Source organism: Suillus subalutaceus (genome assembly GCF_016647625.1).
Source record: "Suillus subalutaceus strain FC151 chromosome Unknown DFJ58scaffold_82, whole genome shotgun sequence".
NCBI classification, from domain to species: domain Eukaryota; kingdom Fungi; phylum Basidiomycota; class Agaricomycetes; order Boletales; family Suillaceae; genus Suillus; species Suillus subalutaceus.
The window spans coordinates 1-20,262 of NW_024540331.1; the positions used below are offsets into that span (position 1 = coordinate 1).

At 47.7% G+C, this 20,262-nt stretch overlaps 6 protein-coding genes across 6 annotated transcripts; 4 read left to right on the forward strand and 2 right to left on the reverse strand.

Annotated features, from left to right (window-relative positions):
• Positions 1 to 133: 133 nt before the first annotated feature.
• On the forward strand, positions 134 to 2,459 carry DFJ58DRAFT_796951 (uncharacterized protein; the record flags this gene model as incomplete). The annotated part of the gene is made up of 10 exons (XM_041390604.1): positions 134 to 225; positions 274 to 345; positions 442 to 443; positions 473 to 603; positions 664 to 747; positions 806 to 1,080; positions 1,142 to 1,336; positions 1,388 to 1,463; positions 1,532 to 2,207; positions 2,269 to 2,459. Coding segments are annotated over 9 exons (1,389 nt in total), but the record flags the coding sequence as incomplete, so codon positions are not given.
• A 362-nt stretch (positions 2,460 to 2,821) lies between these two features.
• DFJ58DRAFT_796955 (uncharacterized protein) lies at positions 2,822 to 4,114 on the forward strand. The gene is made up of 6 exons (XM_041390605.1): positions 2,822 to 3,124; positions 3,185 to 3,325; positions 3,375 to 3,472; positions 3,528 to 3,608; positions 3,659 to 3,679; positions 3,751 to 4,114. Exons 1-6 carry the CDS (start codon positions 3,065 to 3,067, stop codon positions 3,947 to 3,949), a joined length of 600 nt encoding a protein of 199 aa, XP_041241902.1. The 5' UTR covers positions 2,822 to 3,064; the 3' UTR covers positions 3,950 to 4,114.
• DFJ58DRAFT_796957 (Smg-4/UPF3 family-domain-containing protein) lies at positions 4,115 to 6,011 on the reverse strand. The gene is made up of 5 exons (XM_041390606.1): positions 5,788 to 6,011; positions 5,602 to 5,711; positions 5,454 to 5,549; positions 5,329 to 5,403; positions 4,115 to 5,273 (listed from the first exon to the last, which is right to left on the reverse strand). Exons 1-5 carry the CDS (start codon positions 6,000 to 6,002, stop codon positions 4,405 to 4,407), a joined length of 1,365 nt encoding a protein of 454 aa, XP_041241903.1. The 5' UTR covers positions 6,003 to 6,011; the 3' UTR covers positions 4,115 to 4,404.
• Positions 6,012 to 10,988: 4,977 nt separating this feature from the next.
• Positions 10,989 to 11,569, forward strand: DFJ58DRAFT_891134 (uncharacterized protein; the record flags this gene model as incomplete). The annotated part of the gene is made up of 1 exon (XM_041394745.1): positions 10,989 to 11,569. Exon 1 carries the CDS (start codon positions 11,120 to 11,122, stop codon positions 11,567 to 11,569), a length of 450 nt encoding a protein of 149 aa, XP_041241904.1. The 5' UTR covers positions 10,989 to 11,119.
• Positions 11,570 to 16,433: 4,864 nt separating this feature from the next.
• Positions 16,434 to 18,001, reverse strand: DFJ58DRAFT_796971 (uncharacterized protein). Its single transcript, XM_041390607.1, has 9 exons — positions 17,722 to 18,001; positions 17,533 to 17,664; positions 17,422 to 17,481; positions 17,330 to 17,361; positions 17,223 to 17,279; positions 17,147 to 17,169; positions 17,045 to 17,092; positions 16,966 to 16,981; positions 16,434 to 16,905 (listed from the first exon to the last, which is right to left on the reverse strand). The coding sequence occupies exons 1-9, from the start codon at positions 17,797 to 17,799 to the stop codon at positions 16,704 to 16,706; spliced, it is 648 nt and encodes a 215-aa protein (XP_041241905.1). The 5' UTR covers positions 17,800 to 18,001; the 3' UTR covers positions 16,434 to 16,703.
• Positions 18,002 to 19,857: 1,856 nt separating this feature from the next.
• On the forward strand, positions 19,858 to 20,250 carry DFJ58DRAFT_663087 (uncharacterized protein; the record flags this gene model as incomplete). The annotated part of the gene is made up of 1 exon (XM_041382332.1): positions 19,858 to 20,250. The coding sequence occupies one exon, from the start codon at positions 19,858 to 19,860 to the stop codon at positions 20,248 to 20,250; it is 393 nt and encodes a 130-aa protein (XP_041241906.1).
• Positions 20,251 to 20,262: the final 12 nt, after the last annotated feature.

Here is a 20,262-nt window from a genome sequence, read left to right on the forward strand (position 1 = left end):
GCAAGCCATCTACCTCCCTAGCAGCATATGATATCGCTCTCCTTGAGGCATGGTATCGAGCCGTATGTGATGCGCGAGGTAAGAGGCTTGAATAATTCCTTTCCTGCTGTTCGCTGAGTGAAATTGAAAAGACGAACATCACCACAGGTCACGTCTGGTAGTTATAATGCATGACTTCGAACAACTAGAGCCTCAGGTGGTTCAAGACATGTTTGAAATTTGCAGGTCAGACAGTTCTTACTGATGCTCGTCTTCTTATCAAATGTTACTTAGCTCCTACATTCCGCGCTTACCACTGGTATTTATCCTCGCGCTGGCTTCGCCCCCTTCTCCGTCTTATATTCAGTGCCACATACCCTCACTCTATGCTGGCAGTTGCTGCGAGTGAGAGACTGCCCCTTTCCCGCTAGCAGAAAAATCACTGCACAGACATTTTACTAGAGGTTTGTCGAATCTCGATGTCACCATGAAGACACTAACAAAATCTTTCTAAGACATTTTTTGATCCTACGTTCGAACCAGACATTCATGATTGGCCCGACAACCATCGACTTCGCAGTCGATTTTTTCGCTCGTCATAGCTCATCACTTGACGGTTTACTTGTCCATCCTTCAAGTATGCCATTCTTTCCTGCAATGGTCCATAATTAACGTAAGCAATAGCTTGCCCACATGAAACATTTTGAAGAGCCTCTTTCCGTCCTCGCCCCTGCTCAAGCGCTAGGACGGTCCAAAGATGCTGCCAAAGTGCTCCTTCGCGCCTGATGCTTTCCCCTTCCTCGATGCCCTTTTTGCTCGGGTGCAGGGATCGACACTCATTGCGCCTGTAGAACATGCTACCAGTTGGCGAAATGCCACTGTCGATTCACTCCTATCTTCAGTAGAGACTGCGCGCGATACTTTCCGAATGCGGGCGAAGCTGCTCCGTGTAGCATTTCGGCTTTTGCTCCGAGTCCGCCAATTTATGTCGGTGCATGGGCATAAGACCGCTCAGGGTGACCAAACGGTACCCGATTTGATGTGCTTGGCGTTGCGAGGACGTCTGGGCAGTGTATACGGACATTTGTGTTCTGTGGTCAAGTGTGTGAATTTTGGTTCACTCTACGAGGGTAGCTGATTGAGCTGTTGTTGATCTCTGTAGGAGACTGACCGCAGCGCAACTTGAGGACTTTGTGCGGGTAGTGCACGATTTCTTCGGGGATGTCCCCGAGGACGTAAAAGCGGAGGAAGACGAAGTCATTTCGCGCGTGGAAATAGCACATCAGATGCTCTGCCGGGATGGAAGCGCTCAGGAAATATCTGGTCCGTTCGGAAACTGGCTGTCAGAATATTTCAAGTGTGCACCACAGTTATTATTGCGGTTGATTGATCTAAAGTTTATCACCAGGTTACGCATAGTTGCGCTGGAAGACGCCCCGTTATGGGACATCTGGTACACCGGCTCGACGCCATTTCCTTCCGAGGTACTCGATGACTAAACCTTGCTATTAAATGGATGCAAGCTAATTCGTTCCCTCTTTTTTCATTCCAGCTGATCAATCCATCGCCTCGCGCCTCCATCCTCGCGGGATTGATCCATCCCCAGGACTACATGCCTCCCGGACAAGGGAGTGGGGATGACGAGGATGATGACCTGCCCGACATAAGTATCCTATTCAAGGGCTACCTGGAAAGTGCGAAGATGATCAATGTCTATGACTGGTTTGAGTCATTCGTGGTCTTCTTGGAAGCTCGGAAGCGGCGTGCTGGAAAGACTCGTATTCCTGATGATGCGAATGGAACCTCTAGGACGCCATCGAGGAAGAAGGGAAAACAGAAGCAGGTCGAGGTCGAGGTCGTTGATGAGGGCGCGGGAGAAGATGAGGAATGGCTCATGGAGGTACAAGCGCGGTTTATCCGTGCCCTTCAGGAGCTAGATTACCTCGGATTCGTCAAGCATACTGGGAGAAAAGCGGATCATGTCATGCGGACTGTTTTCGACTCTCCAGAATGATCAAGTGGGTGCTATTGTTTATTCTGATCCTCGACGACCACTTTCGTGCTACTGTGGGAGAGGGTTCTGTAGAAAACAAATGACATACTGTCCAAATGCCATTTGTCATTTCATGCGTGGAAATAACTTAGCTTACCGGGTCCCGTCTCCGTTGCTATGCATCCTTGAAGCTTGAATCATCATTAAATGCGACAGTGGTATCACTGGTATGTAGGTGAGCGTTCTCCCCCGGGCCCCGTCACTCGTGACTATAACTGTTTATTCATCTGCTACAGATGGTCATGATGCTCCATGTTTTTTACGAAACACCCTCTTGTTGTCTGTCATCTGGACGACGCAAGTTAGCGACTTTCGTGCGTATGCGCCGAAAAGGCGATCCCATAGGATGCTGAACAGTACTATTCATGCGGTTGCTGTAGAAATTGCGCTGACATCGGATTCGTACTGGAGAATACAATGAGTTTACTTTCAAGTATTTCCGATCGTGCACACGGGATGTCAGAGGCTGAGACATTTTGAGCGCCCGGCATCAGCCGAAGTTACATAACATTTACCATTTACGTCGACATCATTGATTTGCATGGGGCTGAAGAAGTCAACAAGACACGTCGAACACCAGGGCTGCCCAGAGCCGACCCAGCGAAATGCGTAAGTTCATCACCAAGGACGCAGATTCACAAGCAACTTGAAACACAGATTTTAAATTTAAACACTGGCAGCTGTTCAGGTGAAATTCTCTCAACTGTTTCGTACGCTTATACAGTATGATCATTTGTAGCTATTAATGGCTGATCTGAGCTAGTGCCATGTGCAGCTGTGACCTAACTAGGCACAGGGGACAATCGGGACAGAATTACTCGGACGCTGGCTGCTGTCACCTTGTGATTATTTTTTCCTCCCAAGGTTTGATTTAAAAAGTTCGAACTCCGTTGACTGTCTTTCCCTTTGCTCACCCAGGCTCACCCTCTCTATAACTCTTTTGCTTTCGTATCGATCTGCACATATATACTCTGCTTTTCACAAGCACTCCACATTCTCTTGAATAACACTCATTCCCCACAATAGAAAAAAATGTTTATCAAAGCAGTCATTTCTCTTGCCCTCGGTGCCTCCGCGCTCGCCAACGTCTTCGTGCGTATTCGTTCTTGGATTTCTTCTTGTTGAATCGACGTGATTTACCTGCCTGTGAAGATCACCTCCCCTGTGGGAAGTACCACATTTACTGCTGGACAGCAGGCAACTGTCTCCTGGCAAGACGATGGCACAAGTCCAAACCTCACCTCTTTCGGCCCTGCTCTCATTGGTATCTACACTGGCAATGCCGACCAACAAGTAAGTTATTGGTCTGAAGTAGATGAGATAACAGTCTCATTTTTCCCAGACATTACTGCAAACCATTAGTACCAACACTGACGTGTCGACCACCTCGTCGGTCAATTTCACTCCCGATGGGACCATTGGACCTGACAGCAATGAATAGTAAGAGACCCACCTTGTCTTGTTTACAGCCAGGTCGATTCAACTTTTTTTCCAGTTTTGTTCGCTTCACGTCAATCAGCTTGACAGATGCTACGAACCCTCAATACCCTGCGGAGGCCTTCTCTGCTAAATTCACGTGAGTGATTTGTATGTCTCATCGAAGGTCACTCACCATGCGCGTCACAGAATGACTGGCATGACCGGAACGTTCAATTCTACTATCCAGGCTGAAATCAACGGACAATCGACGGCACCCATTGGCGTCCCTGCAACTTTAGTTCTAGCGCTTCAGGCACTATGGTGACAGTTGCCACGACTTCGGCTGCTGCAGCTACCATCGGCTCAACAACATCCCCTTCAACTGCTTCAACTTCAGCTACTGCTACCAGCACTGGCGCCGCTGGCAAGATTGGCGTCACTGGTATCACATGCTTCGTCGGCGCTGCTGCATCTCTCCTGGGTGCAATGCTTCTGTAATTTCCCTTCTTATTTTGGATTATCTCTATTCGATGTTTCATGGGACCATTTGCTCTGATGGGACGCTCTTGACGATGTTTTGTGTCAATATGGCGTGACAGTAGAGTATTCTTATAACGGGCACGGAACAACTAATTTCAATTGCTGATTTCTCTGCGTGTGTATAAGAGAACGACCGGTGAACACTATGCATGGAGGGTACTGGGTCTGACTACCAACGTCAAATATACTCGAAGGGATTCGTAAAAGTATCAGTCATGCTGCAAGAGGTTGGTGCTGGGCTAGCGTGAAGTAAACATACATAGCCGTCACTGCTCTTTGGTGGCTTGGTTGGATTCCAAGGCGGTGCAATGAAGCAAAGTGAACCGTTCAGTACAACTGAAAGGATCTCCACTAGTCTCGTGGCGGCGTTTATGGCGGACAAAAAATAGGCCTGCATACTGACGCTGCTGCACCTAGCCACCACGAGGAGCTCCCCTACCTCTGCCACGCCCTCTCTTCGGTGGCCCTCCTCTGCCAATATGTGGATCAGCAGCAGGACTTTCAGGAACACGATTAGGCTGAGGGCGTTGCATAATCGTAGGGTTCCCAGGAGTGTGTCCATCCCCGCGCTGCAGAATACTGGGAACACTGGGGCTGGGAGAAGACGATGCAATGATATCCTTAGATTTACCCTGAACATCTTTTTGCACAGCCTCGCTCGCGGAAGCCGGTTGGGCATCTTTCTCGCGTTTCCTTCCTCCGCTAGGGCCGACCGCGCCATTTAACGCGGCCTCGAAGTGTCGTCCCAGACCAACAACTGGACGCCCCCTGCGACTGGTTGGGGGTGGTGCGGCATCTGTACTGGCAGGAGGAGGTTGTACCGCTGGTTTAGGAGGGAGAGGCGCAGCAAGTACTTTAGGCGCCTGCTGGCGACCATGCGAGGGGCGGCGTTGCCGAGGAACAGCAGGTGCTTGTGGAGGAGGCTTGGCTGGCAGATTAGCATGCCCTACAGAAGCGCCTTTGGCTGCGGAAGCAACTGTTGGCGCGGTCTGAGCAGGAGAGCCAGCTTTCTGTGCTGCTGCGGCTGCAATGGCGGCTTTCTTCGCCTTGCGGCTGAGAGGAGCGGTAGGTTTGGCTTCAGGCTGTTTCTGCGATGCTGCGGTGGGGGCGGCAGCTTTCTTCTTGACCTCTTCTTTCCTGGCAGTAGATGCGGCGGAAGTGTCCTTGTAGTGTGCATGATTACGGAGGATAGCTTCCTTATCCTTCTGAGCTGACTTCTCTGCCTTGAGTGCTTCAAGGAGAGGCGTAGTTTTTGGCGCGGCGGGTGGTTGAGATGCTGCAACTGCTCATAAAACTGACATCAGAAATAATTTTACTAAACATCACGCGATCCTTACTCAATGCTTCAAGGGACACATGCTCGGACTTCTCAGCGTTGTTGAGTGTTTCGAGGAAAGAAACGTAATCTTCGTCTGTAGATCATTTGAGTATGATGGGAATTGCACCGCTGATCCAACCGCACCTTTATCAATCGTCGCGTTTCTCGCATCGGGCTTCTTCTTCTCGGAGGGTATCTTCTGGAACGGAGCGAACTCCACTACTGCCTGAGACTCATTGCCTACAACGAAGATCACTCGACTGCAACCGCGCTATGCTCAATCATTACAAACCTGCCTTGTCCCTGAAGAGATGACCATCGTATTCACGGCTGAACGTCGCCAGCACCTCCTCAGTCTTGAACGCAATATACGCCCGCGAAGGAACATTCTCCTGGTTTGCCCTGCCAACACACCGCAGCACCGAGTCAGTCAATCACTCACTCACGCCGCAAGCTGCATACAGCAATAAGAACACACCTCTTGCGCAACTTCCCAGCATGATACACTCTCCAAGTGACAGAATCATCCGTGACCCATGTTTGAACGCTCTGCCAGAATATCTCCTCGGGGAGATTGGGAGGTAGGCGGCGTACGACGGTTTTTAGGCGTTCGGTTGCATTTGGTGGGGCTTGGGGCTTGGGATCTTTCTGCTTCTGCTTGGTTTGATTGCGCTTGGGTTCTGCAACGGACATTGAACTGCAATGGCGCTTGCATACGAGGGGGTCTGTAGAATCTATAGCCTTGACGGCGGGTACTGGCTTATTATGGTAATTTATTCTCACTCTACTTAAGTGCAGACCCTTGACGCAAACTTGCTGTCAAAGACTCAAACAGACTCCCTCGACAATGTACAGTCGCACGTTCCTGAAGGCCTTACCGTCCAATCCCTCATCAATATCTAAGTGGATAAGAACAAGAATAACGTAAACTTCGAAGAGACTGATGGACGTCAACCCTCGAGAGCGGTCGAAGTATCATGCCACTGGCGTGTACTGCCCAAGCTGTATGCGTTGCAAACTTATCACCTTGCGCAATGTGGAGCGGGTGTGCAGCGTGTTTTGCATCTTTTAATCGAGTTCCTAGCTGTCCGTGGACCACCACGCGTAGTGTCCATGCACACTTGCACTTTCTTGTCCTTTCTTTTTCCTATCTTATAACGGTTTGTACGGCCGTCTTGCAATTGGGTGTTCATGCGTCAGATGCAGATTGGCCAAATATTCTCGCATAGTAAATGCGCGTCATCCAATCATTAAAGCCCACTCCAATCGCACAGATCCAGGCGATGAATACATTATCCGAAGGATAGAAGCTCGAGACAGTTGAAGGTAAGAAGGCAAATATCTAAGAGTTTCCCCGTGTGCTGACTCTAACATCGAATAATCCAAACATTAAGCACGCCCCAAGAGGTCACAGAATGACAGCACGAGCCAACTGCTAGGCACCACCATGACACCAACCCTACAAAAGACCTCTGGTTTGCATTGACCTGGCGAAAGTCATCCTCGAGACTATCACTAACATCCTCTAGCCAGCCCATTATCCTTGGTCTGTACAGTCAGTTAACAAGAACAAATCTGATTTCTTAGCGATAATCGACGAGTACGAGACGATCAGAAGATTCTTTACATGGGCGACTCGGGATGCTACTACAGACAATCTGTGACAATATTTGGAGAATTCTTTATCGCAGTTTTACTTGTGAGCAGAACTGTTTTCACCCCTATTTTGCGCTCAGCACGTGTTCTGAAAGTGTTTGATTGCTGACATACCCAGGTTGGACCCCTCACCGGTGTTGCAATACTTTCTATGTAATACTGCAGCAGTACTGAGTATTGGGGTTACCGTTTATTATGCATGGTTCGGCGTTCACTATCGTATTCAAACACGCGATCCCGCATCTCTCCCAAGTGCATACGCCGTGAGTGGTCTCGTGGCCGGGCATGGCTCGTACACTCAGAGGACCGACAGCTGTAAATGCCAGGAGAAAGATCGTCAAGTGCTTCATCTAGATCAAGTCGGATCTATAGGTTAGTGAGATAACACTGACCGTCAGAAAGTGAGTCTTTCAAGATAAGTGCAGGTTTGTTTTTTGGTTGGTTATCCGTCAGTTCTGTGCTCGCGCGCCTTGTAACTGCTGCTCGAATATTATCAATCCGCAAGTTCGCAACCACGCGTGGTCTCCCCTAGGCAGACCCGACGCAAAATGTATTGATCCTGAAAAACAAATTCACGATGGTAGAGGCTAAATCGAACGCCAGTCAGGTGTGTCGCAGGCTCGCAAGGACTGAATACTATCACTATTAAAAAAACTCCACGGGGTCATAAGTATAACACCGACCCCTTAGATTTTCAAATTCGCTCGAGAAGCACGGACTTTGTTGGTACTTTGGCGGATGAATGTTGTACGGACGCTGAGTCCAAGAGTCGAATGGCAGGTATGGGAGCTGCAATTATGCAAGAGCATTTATGTAAGTTTCTATACCTCCTCCGCAAAATATGGACGAACGAGCAACTTGAATGGGAAAAGATATAAGCGCCCAACGTTCGTCATCCCCTAACACATTCCTAACCTCACCCGACAAGCTCCATCCAGCGCTTCGAAGAGCCTTCCTGCATGGTCCGCTGGGATGCCACGCTCTTCACCATCCATTATCATGACCCGACACCCCAATCGAACGCACATCTAGCGCAATCACAACCAACCAACCAGCATCGTGAAACCTCCAGACGTCGGACCCAAACAACACCGAAACACATCCAGACGTGTAAGTACGCTCGAGTAACCACAAACGCGTTCGTTTTGGCGCCCATGGCTGCGCAGGCTGCTGGCCCGCTCGGGGGACCTATTCTGTTCACCCTTTACGCGCTCGAGCCTACCTTAGGAAGTAGCAAATGTATGAGCAATGGAACGACTATCTTCATAGCAAGGATGGTCTATAAATACAAGAATATTGATTTCTAATGAGTAACTCGACGAAGCTCCAGACATAATCATAATTCACATGTCTCGTGTAGCAGAGCACCTGACACGTGGTCGTGCTACACGTCACCGCCAGTTGATACGTGAGTGGGATCCTGGAAAGCAATTGTAGTTATGCCAGTTCCTGCCTCGGGATTGGCCAGGAGTTCAGCAAGATATTCTCGAATGCTCAGAATGAGGCGGGGGCCTAGTACGAATATCTGCCTGGAGAAAGAAATTTCGGAAATGCCAGAGTAAACTTGGACCCCCACAGAGGTTGAGTTCTATAGAAATGATAAGTGGTCAAATGTAGGTATCAGTAATAAATTGGCATACCGAGATCGTTGGAGACATCGAGCCGATGGTGAAGCAAGAAACAGTAACAAAGCTGGCACGGAACGTCAGCACAGCAAAGATAATCGCATCTAAATCACGAACTCACAATGCGAAGTAAAGCACGTGAGTTTTTATTAACACTGTCAAACAGTCTCTGATAGTTTGTCCTGTTGATCTGGAACGCTGCAATTCGCAGATGTGTTTTGCAGCAACCCTAAGTGCAAGACACAGTGCAAGGACCTCCCACACACTGCCAAGTATCCAAGTTACTGCTACCAGCCCAGCTAAGTCGACCCCCCCCGTGCTGACACACTGATAGGTGCCAGAGGACGAGCTCCTCTGTGATGCGTCTCATGGGCCTGATGTGTTTAAGACATTCATTTACAATTAAAGCTCACCCCATGAATAATGGTTGTGTTGTATTACTACGATCACTACACTGGTGATCGTGAGAGCCATGAAGACTAAAACAAGAAAGGCGAGCATGGTTCTGGATCGCTGATACATGGCATGCAACCGAATGATCATAATGGCTTGTGTAATATGTTAGTCAAGTCAAGCATTAAGGTACTACACCTGAAGTAGCTCACCACCCAGTGCAGTATTTTCGACCGTAGAGATACACGATTGTGTGATGGAAATGATATTACCTATATATAAAAACCAGTCGATGATGAGGCTTGAAGATGATTTGAATGAACTCACAGCTACTGAAGTCATTATATTGAACCAAAAAGCTGATCTAGAATCTCACTCACCCCTTGATAGGGTACAGTGAGTTGGATAGGAATGGCAAGCCCATCAGTGCACAATACTACTCACTAGATCTGTGACCGAGACTGATTGGAGACTCCCTGTATACGGCCGGTTAGAATAAATGATCAGTGTATCCGAGGAGACATACCCAGCATGGTGATGCTGATCGTGAGAGATGGTTTATTAGCGCAGTGTCAGCTTGTTAGCCTTTGCGAACGTACAAAGAGTATAATATTCCACCGTAGCGCACCTGGAATATTTTGGGAGTTAGTACAATCTGTCGATTTTGCTTATAACATAAGATGCTTACACAAAGATACAGAACTGTCACGAGGGAAAAATGGTGCTCCTACCTCATATTGACTTATCATGTTACCCACCTGATACGGGATGCTGCTCACCCAGACTAGCTCGAGCTATAAAATCATCCTTAGTGAGATGGCTGCTCCAGTAATGACCAACCAACCTCTTGTCCGAATGTCAGTGCTGAAGCATATCATTGGGACATCAGCATTTCAACAATCCCCCCGGCAGGGATTACTATTTTCTCACCCCAATCGTATACTAGCATAGCAGAGGAGGCGACTGCAAAGACCACAGTCAAAGATAGAGTGAGATATCACCAATCCATCATTCAACTTGCCCACCACGAACCTGTGACATAGCTGGACGTCAAACTGAAATCGATCGTGGGCCACCAACTAGGATCATTTGAGACTAGGGTCATATTCGAGGGATTACCAGTGATTTCCAGTGAACTCGATGTGCGTATGATATAGCAATGTCACTCATGCTAGATATACCACCGATCCGTGGGATATCAACAACATTTAATCAATTCGCATGATGACCAATGTGACGACGCTCTGCCACAAGGTCATCAGATCAGGCGCATCAGAGGACTGGTGAGCCGCAGATATCGTCATATATGCCGATATATGATCATATATAGAAAAGGTTTTCGTTATAATGGAACATAAAGTCATACCAAGCCATGTATAACGTCGGAAAACCACCACAATCAACGTAAAGCACACTGGGGAGACTCACGAAATCTCAGATGGGCCGCAGCGAGAAGATCTTGATCATGATAAAGAGGGAATGACTGTCTTCCTTCTATCAAGGTCTGACTGCGAGAGGCTATGAGCAGACTAGTACCGTTGAAGGTTCACATATTGCAAGTGTGATTGTCAAATGGACCATATATTTAATTGTTGTCATTTTCATTCCTTCAATCAATGTATTAGTGCTGTATTTCATCCAAGGGTTCCCGAGCTCACCATCATCATGATATCTAGTCACTTTCTAGTACGCTGGTGGGACACAATATCAACATTACGGGATCGTGAGGGAATGTCTTGGCCCGAGGATGCGCATAGGTTGGACAAGCGTGTGTGCTTTAACCCGTTTCTGCCTGGCAGTGGCCACGGTTGCGCCTGTCACCGGTTAGACTTGTAACCAGTCTGAATATGCGTCAATTTGAGATAGTTAAAATTTTCGACGTAGTCAGACTGGTCGAACTCGGAGTGATTTGGCAGGCGAAGCGAGGAGTTTGAAATTTGGCCGATGCCGGTCGTGCCGATTTGGGTAGTCATTGCCAGCGTTGACCATACAAAGTTCCTTCATTCGCATCGTACAAAGTATCGTATACCTCTCACTGATCATAACACATCGAGCAGTACTAAATGTTAACTAGGACAACCAAATGATACCATTACATGCATTATACACACCCATGATACAGCCTGAACCTTTGGTATGCTCGGATGGTCAATCCTTCCAGCCTGGACATCAGTTCTCGCTGTCCTCAAGATACTTCGTGGATTGCGGATGACGGTTATGGACCTCATGTTGCACTCGATCTCACAAAGACCCTCCATGACAACTTGGAGGGAAGGTTTTGTTCGGAGCAAGGCGCTTGTGCAATTTCTTAATGTGTTGGGCACCGATGAGCGAGCAACTTCAGGCATCGTGTCAGTTTACGGACCCCTTGCTATTGTAATGGTTGTTGACGAGGTTGACGCCGAGATGGAGGCCATTTTTCACATGTCATCAAAAGATGTCACCCCTGAACTACTCCTCTCATTTAATCTCGACACGTTGTTGACAGAGCCATTACAAGAAACCACTCCATTGCTATGTCGCATTCTTCTGTCAGCTATGCAGACGGTGCGGAGCTGTGAAGGAGCGCACGGAACTCATGGTTAAAACTTAACATATTATACAGTCTGAGATCTGAACGATGGTAGACGCATAAGTTGTCCTACATAGTACATAGTAGACTCGTGACCAGCCCGTCTATGAGCTATCGACGGCTTGCCTCATAGACGGGCTGGTCACCAGTCTAAGTACATAGTACGATCGAGTACCACCGGCACGACCGGCACCTGCTAAATTTCAAACTCCTCGCTTCGCCCTGCCACGCCACTCCGAGATCGACCAGCCTGGCTACACCACTCGAGTATCCGTGGTAGTATACGCCAGGCTGGTCACGAGCCTAGTCACCGGTAGGTTCGTGATAGAAACCTCCAACTGGGCGGCGTAATCATATATGTCGGAAGACATAATTTCTCTCGGGACACGTCAGAAAAGTTCATTACCAGATGATGTGATGCAAAATTGGGCGTCCGGACTCCGATGGTAGTTCTGGCATGTCTTCGAAGTTCAGTGCCAGCAATCACTTGCTGCGGCCGCCAAGAAAGTATTGAAACTGTAAGTAGTTAAGACCGTCGTCCCTTAGGCCTTAACTGTTAGGCCAAAAGGCAGTGATAATCAAAGCTCAAGCTTGATTACTGCAGACAGTATTTATGATGATTATGGGAACTCAGGTAAGCCAGCGGGCTTACAGAAACTGATGTATGTAAAAGCTTCCCTCCCTCTCAGTGTCAAGTCTATAAGTGCAAATGAGTACTTTTCCAAATATACATCGCTGTGTGGCAAATTACGATGTCACTAGGTGACCCAAGTTATAAAGTCTCACTTCGCGGTGTATCCAGGCGAAATTTGTTAACTTCTTGAAAATCATTTGCTTGCCCACTCAATAGCATGATTATGATGCACCAAGCGCACGCTCATTGTTGAGTTTCTCCCCTACTAAATGGTGAAGGCCTACGGGGTTGCCGCATGCTTGTGCAAATTGCAATACTCCAACGTTGGGTTTCACGTCACCCCTGACGAGCAGCTGCAATTTCAAATTTGGCCGTGTCTGCCCTTGGTCGCCAGTCCAGAGCAAAGGACATATCGAGCGCAGTCACAACCGGCATCGTGAAACCTCCCTGAGACGTCGGACCCAAAAAACGTCAAAATACCTACAGACGTGCAAGTATGCTCGAGTAACCACAATGTGTTCATTTTGGCGCTCATGGCTGCACTCGAGCCTACCTTGGGAAGCAGCAAATATGTGAGCAATGGATCGACTATCTTCATAGCAAGGATGGTCTATAAATACAATACAAGGATATAATTTCTTAGCACCAAATGAGTAACTCGACGAAGCTCCAGACATAATCATAATTCATATGTCTCGTGTGGCAGAACACCTGACACGTGGTCGTGCTACACGTCACCGCCAGTTGATACGTGAGCGGGATCCTGGAAAGCAATTGTAGTTATGCTAGTTCCTGCCTCGGAGTTTGGCCACGAGTTCAGCATGATATTCTCGAATGCTTAGGATGAGGCGGGGGCCTAGTACGAACATCTGCAGGGAGAAGGAAATTTGGAGAATGCCAGAGTAAACTTGGACCCCCACAGAAGTTGAGTTCTATAGAAATCATAAGTGGTCAAATATAGATGTCAGTCACAGATTGGCATACCGAGATATCTGGAGACATCGAGCCAAAGATGAGGCAAGAAACAGCAGCAAAGCTAACACGTTTAGAATGTCAGCAGAGGGAAGATAATAACAATCAGATTACGAGCTCACAATGCAAAGTAAAGTACGTGGTTTTTTATCGACACCATAAAACAGTTCCTGACGATTTGTCTTGTTGTTCTGAATCGCTGCAATTCACGGATGTGTTTTATAGCAACCCTGAGTGCAAGACACAGTGCAAGGACCTCCCACACGCTACCAAGTATCCAAGTTACTGCTATCAGCCTAGCTGAGTCGAGCTCCTCCATGTTGACACACTGATAGGTACCAGAGAGGACGAGCTCCTCTGTGACACGTCCCATGAGCCTGGTTCGCTTAAGCCGTTCATCATAATTAAAGCTTACCCACTAAATAATGGCTGTGTTGTATCGCTGTGATCACTATACTGGTGATCGTGAGAGCCAGGAAGATTACAACAAGAAAGGTGAGCATGATTCTGGATCGCTGATACATAACATATAACCGAATAATCATGATGGCTTGTGTAATATTTTAGTCAAGTCTGAGGCACTGCACCTAAAGCAGCTCACCACCAAGTGCAGTATTTTCGACCGTAGAGATACATGATTGTGCGATGTCAATGATGTTACCTAAAAAACCAGTTACCAATGAGCCTTAGAACACTAAACGATGTATATGAACTCACAGCTACTGCAGTCATTATATCGAACCAACAAGCTGATCTAGAATCTCACTCACCCCTTAATAGTGGTACAGTGAGCTGGATAGGAATGGCAAGCCTATCAGTATGCAATACTACTCACTGAATCTGTCACCGAGACTGATGGGAGATTCCCTGCATGTGGCCGGTTAGAATAGAGGATCAGTGTATCTGAGGAGACATACCCAGCATGGTGATGCTGATTGCGAGAGATGGCTTATTAGCGCAATGTCAGCTTGTTGGCCTTGCGAACGTACAAAGAATATAGTATTCCACCGTAGCGCACCTGGAATATTTTTTGAGTTAGCATGATCGGTCCACTGTACTTATATTATAAGCTGCCTACACAGAGATACAGAACCGTCACGAGGGAAAAATGGTGTTTCTGCCCCATATTAACGTATCATGTTATCCATCTGATACGGGATGCTCCTCACCCAGATTAGCTCGAGCTAAAACAAATATTCTTAGTGAGATGGCTGCTCCAGCAATGCACCAACCAACCTCTTGGCCGAATGTCAGTGCTGAAGCATGTCATTGGGACATCAACGTCTCAACAATCCCCTCGACAGGGATTATTTGCTCACCCCAATCGTATACTAGCACAGCAGAGGAGGCGACTGCAAAGACCACAGTCAAAGATAGAGTGAGATATCACCAATCCATCATTCGACTTGCCCATCACGAACCTGCAACATAGCTGGACGTCAAACTGTAATCGATTTGTGGCCACCAACTAGGATCGTTTGAGACTAGGGTCATATTCAAGGGATTGCCAACGATTGTTAGTGGACTTGATGTGCGTATGATTTAGCGATGCCACTCCGAGTCGTACTAGATATACCACAAACGTGGGATGTCATCGACATTTTGCATGATGGTCAACATGATGGCACCCAGCCACTGGGTCATCAGATCAGTGTCGGAGAAGGGCTGTAGTGAGATGACCTTGATAAGGAGTGAACAGACTGTCTGACTACCTAGGAGCAGACTGTTTGAGGTTGCACATACTGCCAAGTGTGATTATCAAACAGACCATATATTGAATCGTTATCATTTTTCGTTCCTTCAATTAACATGATTTAGTGTTGCATTTTATCCAAGGGTTCCCGAGCTCGCCAAATCTATTTCGAGCTCTGCCTTGGTGGGACACAATATTAATATCAACTTGGCGGGGTCACAAGCGAAGGTCTTGGTGCGCATGAACATGTGGCACAGGTCAGACAACCGTGTTTGTTTTAACCCGCTTCCAGTCGTAGTCACAAATAAAACATTGCGCCCGTCGACTAGATTCGTGACGGAAGCTCCAACTGGTAATCATGATATGATGCAAGTTAAAAAGCAGGTAGTTTCTCTCAGGAAACGCCGGAAAAGCTCTCGGTAGTCACGCGGGCCTTGCCGTACTTTCTACATACATTAAGCACGAGATACCGCCGGCATCGGGTGCTATTGCGTCCACACGTCATGATGTGTTGTTGTCGCGTGTTCTGTCTTTTTACTCAGTGCTGTGACGACCTCTGCTTCATTTCACGGCGCTGTTGGACCACAAACTTCGACGACACCATTAAGCCTTCCTCTTCCCACCAATTCTCGAAGATGTCTTGATCGTGTATTCATTTACCCACTCAACGTCTATGTTGATGGATTTTCAACAATAAGATTCTAGACAAATTTCCGGGCGATTTTTGTAAGTTTCGCAAGTGATATCAATCATGCATTTCACTTACGAAGCCATGTAGAACCTTATTTTAGTTCGGACAGCCTGAAAGAAGCTGAGCAGACTCCATCGAGCGCACCAGAACACACACGACTATCTCCCGGAGTATGTAACCTCTCGGTAGCACGTGTGCGCGTCGTCGTGCTGCATTGTCGCTTCCTCAAAGTCTAACTTCTCGATACATTTGAAAGCCACTGCATCCTCCGTATTCCATCCAAACCGTTCGTCATGGACAGTGAATCGAAGATAGCTTCCTCTGCGACCCGCATATGCGACTACATTTAATGTTAAGGTTTGGTTTGACGCTACCGCAAACCGTACTCGACCTCCGGATTGATACCTTCGCTCACGGTCGATTGTGCACAGCGTTGTCGAAAGTGAGAACGTGAAGAGACACTGTCTATTTGCAGAGACGACGCTAATATAGTATTTCCTGAGTTGCTACTGAACCCAATATATTGTCGTAGAGCCAACCGAAGGGGAGTCCTTGTAATTATTAAGCCACTCTGCACACAATTGCAAGCTATGTTGGTCCCCTTCGAACCGGTATATATGGCGAGCTTGTAAAATCACTTTCTTGCCTATGAAAATGGCGGTGCAAGCTCGTTCATGAGTCCCCCACGAGATACCACGAAGGGGTTGCGTGATCGTGCAATACTCCAATATTGAGTTTCATTCAGGTCTCCACCAGCAGCTGCCATCTGGCTGGTGTCTGCCTTCGAGTCCAGAACACACTAGAGCGATCATAACTCGGGCCTACCGGAGAATCGGGCGGAGATTCAAGATCCCCGCAGACATGTACGAAGATAGAGAACTCATGCTCCAAGTCTGAGGTCTCTTTGAGATATTGTGATGATCAATATGTAGGATACTGAGAGTCAAATGTACTTTCACTAAATCTGATGAAGATAGCACCTGTCGTCAACCAGTTGATAGCTAATATGGTATCATCAACAAACAAATGCATCAAGAACAATACAATAAAATGTCAGGTATTGCCATCGGCAAGTCATGAAACGTCTCTGGAAGGGCATTCAAAGAGAAAATAAAGGTATCGCGGCCACAACCCTCTAACCTCTACACCACCAACACTCTAGAATACAAGAGCACCAGCTAAGGCAAGAACAAGTCCACCAGCCAATGAGGTTGAAGCACCGGAGCGGATGGCAGCGCTAGATGGGGTGGACGACGGGGTCGAGCTGGCGGTAGTGCTACTGTGGGTGCTCGTGCTAGAGGAAACAGTAGAGGGCGAAGTTGACGTGGCAGATGGGATAGTGGTGGTTGACGTGAAGCTACTTGAAACGATAGTAGACGTGAAGCTACTTGAAACGACAGTAGTAGAAGTGGCAACTGACCCAGAGCTAGAAACACCTGTAGAGGTAGAATCAGCTGCTGAGGTCGAAGATCCAACTGTGGAGGGTGTAGTCGAACTACCTGCAGTCGTCGAAATACCTCCAAGTGACGAAACCACAGTTGAAGTGCCTGAAAATGTCGAAGATCCAGATGTGACAGTGCTGCCAGAGGTAGTAGAACTACCTGAACCAGTCATGCCGCTAAGGCTGTGAGGTGCATTGTTATTGATATGATATTGAACAAAGTAAAGGGCACTGACGTAAAAGTACCAGACCAGCCCTGGTAGCTGGTGCTGGTTGAGGTGAACACCAGGTAGCTGCATCAATCATTAGATGCAACTCATGTTGAAATAAAAGTTGAACACACTAGCCGCCATTGTCACCGGCAGATGGGTTAGGCTGTACAATTATATGCTCGGTGATTAGAGAGGTGATAAATATGAAATGAAAGACACGTACAGTGAACGAGAAGGAAGTCGTGTCCGCAACGTTGACGGACGTTAGCGACTGCACGAGGGCCTGCGAGACAACATGTGTGAGTAAAGTCCACTGGGGCTGCGACCTCCTTACCATCTCGCCGTTGTACAAGCCAACAGTACATTCTCCGATGTCACTCAGGAGAGGGCTCTGACCGTCGTCAACCCAATTCACTTCGCAGGACTGACCTCCACTGCAAGTAGTTGATTGTACCGGGTTTGTCACCTGTTTGAAACACAAAAAAAGTCAGAAAAAAAAATAGAGAATGGCGCGACGACTAACATAGACGGCGGCTTGAACGAAGGCAAGACGCGTGGAAACAAGAAGAGCGAGAGAAGCAAGAGTCTTGAAAGCGGACATCGTAAAAGGGGCTTGAATTAGGATGTTGGTACTTAGTACAGGCAAATTTTTTTGGAGCTGGTGGGATACAAAAGCAAAAGCTGAGAGAGCGTAATGAAAGAACGTTGAATTTATGGGCCCAGGGAAGCGAGCAACGTTGCAACCGTGAATGGGATGGGTGTTGATAATTTACACAAAGAATCTGAGACTTCGATTCCTTTACGTATCTTAGTTGCAGAAGTTGATAATTTCTCACGTTGAATCCCGTTCCAATTGATTTCCCAGTTTCAAACGGAATCCTTTGATGACATTGAAGCCTTGAGGTCATGATGCGGCATACATACTAACTCCGTTCAGGATAAGTAGTTCACGACGAGTCGTTCCTGCTTGTCTCGGATAAGTGGTCGGGCTCGAGCACTTGCTTGGCGAGGACAACAATCAGCATGCAATTCATATCCGAACAGCCTGAGCTAGCTCCCCATTACTGACCTCCATTTGATCATCCTCTAGAAGTTCACCTCGGGGTCTCCACGAGGATCCAGCCTGTGCTAGTGAGTAGCGTCCTTTTATCCATCTCAAAGCAACCAAAGCCCTCCTTCGTCGCTTCCATATTGGATCGAGAGTCACGGTGTACTGCCATCTAAATGCCATTCAACCCGCACTACATCCGAAAGCGACAAGAAAGGGAGTCGAATTCCTACAGATTCCTACGTGCTTCATGACACGTCATATCCGTGAGGACCTGCGTATACGTTCCGTACGGTGTTGCTAATGCTCCAAAACATACTACACCGGTTCTACACATGACCCCCTCGGCATGACAATTTCATGAGGTCCAGCACATCAACCGGTGCTAGTCGCGAGGCCGACCCTTTTCATTGGCATGATCTACTCAGCCTCTGAAAGCATTGGCTGCTTAGCATAACACGGGAATTGTACTCAACATGTGTCACCGTAGCCGTGGAACGTTGTAAGTTACGCAAAATCTGGTTCCATTTGAAATGAGTCATGACCTCAACGGCAGATCAGTGTAACGCTTTCAGGCAATGGCCGCAATTCTCCGGCGGCATAAATCTCGCATACGGCACCTCAGTGCTCACCGATCATCATTCGGCATATATGTACAACCTCTGTGGTTTCGGAACAATGTCACAATTTCCCAGCACATACATGCTGCGTCAGGGAAAGTACTAGTCAGGTGGGCCAAATGCACACAGCCATAACAATCACTCAACATCAAGTACATGGTGAGCGATTCCTTGAAGCCCTTCAGAGTCTCTGCGATGTCGATGTCGACTCAAGTCACATCGGAATGTATCTTATCTGCAAGGCGGAATATCCCGTCGGTGCGAATGCGGTACCTTCATCTCGATGTCGCTTTGCCACCGACCTTTGACAATTTACGTGATAACCTCAGCGCTCTAGCACTTGTTAATCACTTTTCAAGTTTTTAGCCTTCCGTGATCTGTCTTTAATCGTCCTTTCTTTCGGACCCAATCACCGACCTTTTGAGCTCTCGTCATCAGATCGCCACTGCGTGGCTCGTCAACGTATGACTTGTCATTCTGGAGCATACACCTTGAGTGGAATTGGCACAGGTAACCGACGATGGGATCACGAGGTTCCGATTGCCAGCATAGGGGATCCTACCTATGACATTCCTACGTCCGGAACCAACATCGTAACCAGTAGTAACCATGGATAGTAGGTTGACGTCAGAAGACAGCTGGTAATCATCGGCTGACGGACATGAATATAGAGCGAACTTCCCATTCCTGCAACCTCTCATTGAATTTCCTGCTCCAACCAGTATACGTATGGTCTGCATGTTGTGTTGTTACAAGTTAATAGCCGACACAATGGACAAGAAAGACGGCGGTTCGGGGGCATTGCGGCCACTGGATAATTGTAGCCACAGTACTAGTGGCATGATGATAGCTGTGGCGCATCGTAGAATAAAAAGAGTGCAATATCGAAGTTCCTGACAATCAAAAGTCGTCTTCAACGACTCTCGCATAACTCCTGCACAAGATGTCAACTACCCCAATACCAACGAGGGGTTCTGGTGATTTGTCCCAGATGTATGGCGACGACTGGTCGAACAAAGAAATCTTTCTGCAGGCCACTGGGCTACACAAAAATTCTGACCACAGTAATCCCAGACACGTCCTCATCTACTGGGTGAACGCCGCTCTTAGCGGTGGTATTGAAGTCTGGGATATCACCCAGCTCGAGATGCACGGACTCTGGCACCAGTACCATTACCCCAACGCGCTTAAAGTCAACACAAGGGAACGCTCTCGAAACCAGACAATATCCTTGGGAATATTCACACCAGAGCAACGCGAGCAGCTGCTTGAGCTCGCAGCGGATGTAGAATATGATCAAATCACCACCGAAAGTCGCGTCTGGATGCGTGACCTCCTTCGCGAAGATGGTGGAAGAAAAGCTCATCTCTCATCGTTTATTTAATACCATCCGAGA